Consider the following 7,361-nt stretch of genomic DNA (forward strand, 5'->3'; position numbering starts at 1 on the left):
CATTGATTTATAACGTTGATTGCATGTTTAACCCGTTCGTTATGGCCGTACGTTTATTCGCTCATTTGCAATATATGACTGATTTTGACATTTTTTCAAAATAAAACTTTTAACACCCCATACAGTCGGTATCATGGATTGTGATTTTTGTGAATTACTGTACATTATTCACCCGCATGACCTCGGTGATTCTTGAAGAGAAACTTTAATTCGATATCACATTCCAAGGTGTGAAAACTTTAACTATTAACTAAGAAAAGTTTGGCTATTATGCTTATAGCTGTTCATCAAAGTACTTTAATGCATCCATCCTGAACAGTTAACAAAAAAAATACAAATGTTAGCCTGACATTTCCAAAATAAAATAAGAAAAAGTTAAAACAATATTTAACAATTATTTATATTGATTATAATTCGTAGCAGTATCAAATATTTATATGGTGAGACCTTTGAGGAAGAGCGTGGGAGTTTATATTTTCTACTTTAAATTAAGTTTATTGAGTTTTTTAAGTTTGACTTTCTTCGCAAATGACTCTTAAAAAAAGAGGAATGATAAACCAGGATCCACGTTCTAACGAGATGTAAATATTTGTTTCGTTGCTCGTGTACTTCCTGAATTCTTTGAAAGGATGCGATGCAAGTTCTCCCGATATACTTGCTTTCAAACTTGGTCAACTCATGGCTTTGAATTTGTATTCCCTCGAAACTAGGGAACTTCTGACGTGCTATTTATAATTATTAACGTTCTAGCTAGATACCCTAGGGTTTGCACTCTCATTAAAATAAGCATGTGTATTTAAGGTTGATTTCATTTGGAACATGATTCGTGACACATGGGTCACATGCAATAGTTAGAGAGACTATAAAAACTTCATTTCAATGAAGGCTATCACGAAATTTTTCTGACAAAAGAAACCAAATGTCATTTCGTTATAATCCATATTACTCTTACTAGTTGAGTATCCGTAAAAAAAGTTAGACCATACTCTACTAATATTTCATTTCATACTCTCAAGGACGCGGTACTGTCCCACTGATACTTCCAGCTGATCGATCAGCCTTAGGTGACCGTGTTAACGATAACTTACGTTACTTGGATTTCTCTATGCTTATCTAACTATATTTATTTTTAGAAACTTTGGCATTAAAAAAATTGAATTGCTTTAACCCTTGCTTTGTAGTTTCCGCGTTAATTTTGATTTATACCTGAAAAGTGCTGTTTATATTCTCAATTGGAAATATGATTTGCAAAAAAATAAAAAAGTAGAAAATTACATTTGTCTTTTTTATTGACGGTTTTAAATCAATTTATTGAATAGTAAATTATTTAAATATGATAGTACGGGAACAAGATAATTCATATTTAAAGAAATTTACTTTTGAAAATAAAAAATGTAATTCATAAAATATAATAAAAAACTTGTTTAGGAGTTAAAAAATAAATATTAAAGTGGGTTAATTATTCTGTCTTAAATAATAAAGTTACATAATTAAAATATGGGTACTCGTGTAAAAAGATAAGTTTTATTCACAACAAGATAAATACAAATACAGATATTTTATATATTTGTTCTTAATTTTGTTCGATTACAAATATCTGCATATATAAATCGTATTCACAAAAGCTCGTGTATAATTCTTAGCAATAAAACAATACTTAATATTGCTTTGGATCTAATCCATACTTTTGAATACTTTCATAGAAAAATATATATGCAAAAATAAAAAAAAAAAAAAAAAAAACAAATATCACTTCATTCATTTTATATCGAGTATTTATTAATTGTGCGTTTCAATTGACCGAGTACTGCTGTTTATCCGAAGCACGCAAATTTTTAGAACGAATTCAAGCTTGACTAGCATAAGATCTCGCCATAAAATTAACGATTTATGGTCATAAATTTGGAACAATATTGATGTTGATTTAATTATTTAAATTGGAATAATGTCTCTCATACGCGATAGTTATTTGAGGTGAAAAGTGAGTAGCACGTCTCCCATTGGTGGCCTGACCTTCTTTTTATTACTTGTAAAATATTTACCCAATCAAATTACTTCGGTTAATTATTAAAAAATTAAACGTGCCCTTACGTAGTTTCTTAAATTCCAATCCAACCTGATAACATATAGTTCATTTATTAAAAAAGTGATACTTCTGAAAGAATGACTAATTACAACCACTTCTGGAGCCACCTCTGCGCGCTCTAAATCCTAAAATTCAATTAAAGCTCTTAAAATGGGTGCCACACATGGTTTACCGTGAGACACAATCCCGTGTGTGTTATTTTATATATCTATTCGTTTTCCTTTGAACAAGCGAAACTCTATATGATCCAGTTTCGTTGCTCATTGTGGCGGTAGGAAATTGTATACTGGATATCTAGGCGCGAAACGATTCGAAATACCGAAAACATGCTCGGATTCACCCCGTTCCCAAAGACTTCTCGCACCGTTAGTCGATTCCTCGTACGATGGAGGAGCTGCAGATTAATATGCAAATTAATTGACATATTTTTTTCCTGTAATTAAAGTCTAGATTAAAGGATGGATGAAATATTCTTACGTAAATTAGGATACAAATTCGAAGCAGGTGCACCGTCAGGACTGGATGTTGGTATTCCAGGAGTTACCCATCCAACTTCCGGTTTCATTGAATAGGCTTCTGCTGGAGGAGCAGTAGGAGTCTGATAATTCACCAGTGGTACCGTACCTACGAAGATTAACGTGTTCTTCGATAGGTTCCTATGATACCTGTAAGAAAATTACTTATTTTCTAATAACAGTATACAAAATGAGCTCTCTAATTAGGAGAAATGAAAATCCTTAACACGAACCATCCCGAGACAACGGCTACGACTTTAAGATTGTACTCCAAATCAATGATTCTGCAATTGGTAAGATTCGACGGAGGTAAAGGTGGAATATCAAGCTTCTGTTCGTATTCAACGGTTGCTCCTCCTTCTACCGGGCCTTTTCCAACTTCCGCCACGACGATTTCTTCGGTTTTCGTGTCGGTGGTTGGCGTTGTTGCACGGAAAGTCACGATCTAGACTTCACGATTCATCGTTATCTTCAAACCTTTCACATCATCACGCAAATGGCTTTTAGTAGCAGCACCTGGCTTAGTGTACCTTACAAAGAATGAGCTTAACACTTTCCACCGTCACTCCAGATAAATTTTCAACGTTCACCTTTGCTGGCATCGACTGACCTGGCACGTACCCTCTGACCGGTAAGGAATAATTCACGGTCAATGGTGGTGTACCGCAGCATAAGCAGCAAAACGTTTTGCTCATTTCTTCTCGAACGCTTTCCTGAAAAAATAATTAGGTATTTGTGTATTCGATAATGAACGAAAAGATATCAAAAATTCCAGAATTTCAAAATTCCAAATTAGCAACACTTTGAAATGAATTATCTATAAAGGGTTAACGAAGCAATAAAAATTGCTGATAAATCGTACCGAAGCCCTTTGCTCTTGATTGAGGTCGAGAGGCGACACCACCGTGAATGGACTCTTCACTTCCTGATCGAATTTCCATGGACGATCCAGGGTCACTTTGACCGTGTATCGAACATGTCCGAAATCAGCTTCGAAACTGCTGGGTATATTTGTTGGTAGAACGCACTGAAACGGAAACTTGTGCTCTCCGCTTTGAATCTCGATTTCACCCCCTGAACAAACAATTTATTGTTATTCTGATAAGAGATTTGAGAGTTAAATGAAACTCGTTTGAAATTTTACCGGAAGCAGAGCCAACCAGATAGTACTTTGTCTCGAAATATTCTTCGTGGCCAGTCACTGTTTGAGTTCCATCTCTGTATTGTCCTCTCTCGTCCATGTCCTGTTTATCGGTTGTCCAGCATGTGTTTGCTTCGCCTTTTACTTTCACGCTTATACCTGTAAAAAAAATTAATTAAATTAAATATCATTTGAAAAATTGACATTGGTACGTATGTGCAGTATCGCGCAAAGAGACTAATAATTCATATTATAACATGTACTAAATACATACGATTATTTTCACTGTGCCAGTTAACGTGTTAAGACTGAGGCGAATACTTGCAGCATGCTTACGATGTAAAAATAAACACTTGAAAGAGAAACACCCATAATCCTGTCTGAATATACGAATGAGAAAAATTGCAAAACACAAAGTGGTGCCACAAGAAACGATTGCGACAATAAAACAAAAGAGAATAACGTATCGTAAAAGTAATAAAGCGTAACAAAAACAAATGTTTCTCGGCTGGTCACGGTGCGGGTGTACACGTCGAGCTATAATTAAACTACACCTTGCAGGAAAGAAGAAAAGAAATCTATTCAAGAATGCGGTGACAACAGATATGCGTCAGATAATCATCTACAAACATGAGAAAAACTCTCAACTATACATGTTTATTATAAGAAATAATTAAATTATGTTTTGAATATTTGTAAGGGAATTGGGTAGCAAAAAATTAATTTTTCTTTTGTGAACCTATTTTTTTTTTTTTAAGATACCACAATAATATTAAAATACAGAATAAAATGTTGCATTAATGTAATATTGGTCGTAAATCATTCTTTTAAATGTCAATCTTATCATGACATAGTTCCATCTTAATGAAACATTTGCGTTGAAATACCTGTCGAAGGACACGACTCTCTATGCAATTAACTCTCTAATACTAATGTACGACAAATTTATTTTACAATAAACAGCTGCGAATAATTAATCTAAAATCTAAATTAATTAAAAAAAATAAATGAATTCTTCTAAATTCTCTTGGAACCGTCTGGGTCGTTGACACCGTTGACCGAAATTTTCTTTTCTTACGAGCTCTTTCTTGAAAAACATTTGAAAAATATTTTCTTTATTGTTAGTAATACGCATTAACATTCCAGGGTTGGGCACCTGTCTGTTCTCTGAATTCCATCAAATGATCCTCCATCGAAATCAGGTGAAACGGAAATAACAATAGATTTCTATGATGACTCATTACACAAATATCCATGAGATCATCGTACATACCGCGGATCTTCTTTGTACTATCCAGCACGACGACGATATTTCCGGCGACCGTCTGTCCTGGATAATACGTGCTCCAGGGATTGTCGAAAACGACGCGGAAGTCTTTGAGTCCCATGTTCCCTGGTCCTTTGCACTTCCGCTCGATTCGGCAGCGGCTTCTTTTTTATCAATTATTCCACTTGCGAACAGTATGTTTCGGTAACCGAGTATCGTGTACAACGTGTCTATATCGAGCCGCTAGTAAAAGCCGGCCTGCAATCGTGCTTACGAGTACACGCTACACTGCTAAGTCACTCGATATTTCTCTCTTCTGCGCAGATACCAGCTCGATGGTAGGAGAACAATGTTACTGACTAGAGACAGTGACTACAGATCCACAAGGCTGGAAATAAATGGCACCAGATGCTTACCGACTGCGGAAGGATCGATCGATAATTCGGAAAGTAGTTTCCGCTCTTTTTTAATAGATAACGCGACCGGTTTACCTCGTTCTCGAAAATCGATCGGTTAGTTATCGAGTAGTTTGCGCCGTTTTTGTATAGATGGCACGTTGTTCGAATTTGAATTACTTTTTGCGGGTGATTTAATCATTCAATTAAATTGTAATTGACATTTTAATTTGTAAATCAATTATTTCATCGTGGCAAAGCTTATGGAATTACATCACTGCAGATATTACAGTATATGCATTCGATATGTCCAGTTGTCAAACAAATTAAAATATTCATCTCTAACAATTCAATTTGTACACAAATTACATAATTAATACATGTTAACAGTGTTAACTTACAAAATAACTCAATCGTTATAAACAGGAACCAATTAATAGTATACATTTTTCCTAACTAAATGATTAATCCACGAAGAAGAAGAAGAAGAAGGGAAACGGGGTAAAATAAGAAAAATAGAAAGATGGAATCCATCGAGCGGGACAGGTCGGTCTCGTTGCCAGTCAGTTCGCGGCGTATTCCGGTTTTCCCTTCGATTAAGCCTACCCAGGGAGAATGATGATTTCCGGTGGCGTCTGTTTCTTGTCCCGCAACGAGACCGGGCTGAAATAGCGGCCAAGATAGAGGGAATCCGATAACGTATTCCGACGGCATTGTGCCGATACCAGTTTCTCTACGTGCAGCCTCTCTTTCTCGATACCGTGGCACGATCGCAAGAAGAAGGAGCAACAAGATCTTCTTGGCGGGGAGGAAGTGGGCTTTTTGCCGAACAGCGGCTCGGTTCATTCATGAACCCGTTCCTCAGCGAAACCAGCAGATCAACGAGAGTCCAGATACGCCGACGAACGCTAGGGAATGCGGCTCTCAAAGGGTTAATTGCACGAATTACGTGAATTGCGCGAGCACGCGGCGACATGGTGCATCTTAATCGAACTGAATTATCACGCGTCACCGGGATACGCTCTCGCTTCGAACCTTCTGATAATCCATTGGGAAAGGTCTTGATCGACGAGCTTATTCGCATCCTTTTATTTCTCTCTTTTTTTTTCGTACAGAAATGAAATACGATTCATATTTCTGTAGCATCGTATTGTAAAATCAAAGGGTACAATAAATGACTGGTATCCTTATAGAAACGTACACGATCCTCCAGGAGTAGATAAATAAAAATTGTACCAGTCGCTTATGGTACGGCCAGATAAATCACGTTGTTTGATTCGTTGCGCCAGCAGCGATGGTACTCTTTAATAAGCAATCGATTTCGAAGAAGCTGCTTAAAAGGAAGAACACGATTACACCGATGATAGTTCCAGGTACGGTTACGATGAATATCCGCCAAGTCGATTGAACAACGTAAATGAAAGCTTTCGATGAAACGGAGTTAATTAATTATCGCGATCGGGGAAACGTTTCGGGGACAGGACAATGGTCGTGTTAAACTGCACCGGCGCGGCGTTACTATTATATTTCGCCAATGCCAAATTAAGACCGGCCACCTTGTATGGTGTGCATCCATGAGGATCGCGAGCTTCATGCCGATTTAATTAATGAGTACCTACAGACGGTTCTTTAAAATCGTCGCTACACCCACGTCTGGTGGCTTGTATGCTTGTCGTTTAACACTAGAACTACCGACGTTTCATGCACATTTATTTCTAACTTGAAAAAATTATTGCTGCGACTTATAAATGAAATTCTTTGTAAAAATAATTTAGTCACAGCCTTGGATACCCTTTAGAAAATAATAGAGATTATTTATTAATTTTATAGTAAAGGATAATTTGAAATATTTCAAGCAACGCAGAGGGACCTCTTATTTCCCTGCGCATTATCCTGCAAAGATATCCTGCCGGGACAAGAAACACGCGAGACAAATTGAAGTTTTTCGCGAACGAAC

At 36.5% G+C, this 7,361-nt stretch overlaps 1 protein-coding gene across 2 annotated transcripts; it reads right to left on the reverse strand.

Moving 5' to 3' along the window:
• Positions 1-1,505: 1,505 nt before the first annotated feature.
• LOC114873489 (arrestin domain-containing protein 17) lies at positions 1,506-5,394 on the reverse strand. 2 transcript variants are annotated; one of them, XM_029181866.2, is made up of 7 exons: positions 5,016-5,394; positions 3,746-3,901; positions 3,464-3,675; positions 3,132-3,314; positions 2,835-3,046; positions 2,564-2,751; positions 1,506-2,480 (listed from the first exon to the last, which is right to left on the reverse strand). In XM_029181866.2, the coding sequence occupies exons 1-7, from the start codon at positions 5,128-5,130 to the stop codon at positions 2,347-2,349; spliced, it is 1,200 nt and encodes a 399-aa protein (XP_029037699.2). In that variant the 5' UTR covers positions 5,131-5,394; the 3' UTR covers positions 1,506-2,346. The 2 variants fall into 2 exon arrangements, with proteins under 2 accessions (XP_029037699.2, XP_029037700.2); XM_029181867.2 differs by lacking the exon at positions 5,016-5,394 and adding an exon at positions 4,017-4,460.
• Between the last annotated feature and the right edge of the window lie 1,967 nt (positions 5,395-7,361).

This window comes from Osmia bicornis, chromosome 6 (assembly GCF_907164935.1).
Source record: "Osmia bicornis bicornis chromosome 6, iOsmBic2.1, whole genome shotgun sequence".
In the NCBI taxonomy this organism is placed as follows: domain Eukaryota; kingdom Metazoa; phylum Arthropoda; class Insecta; order Hymenoptera; family Megachilidae; genus Osmia; species Osmia bicornis.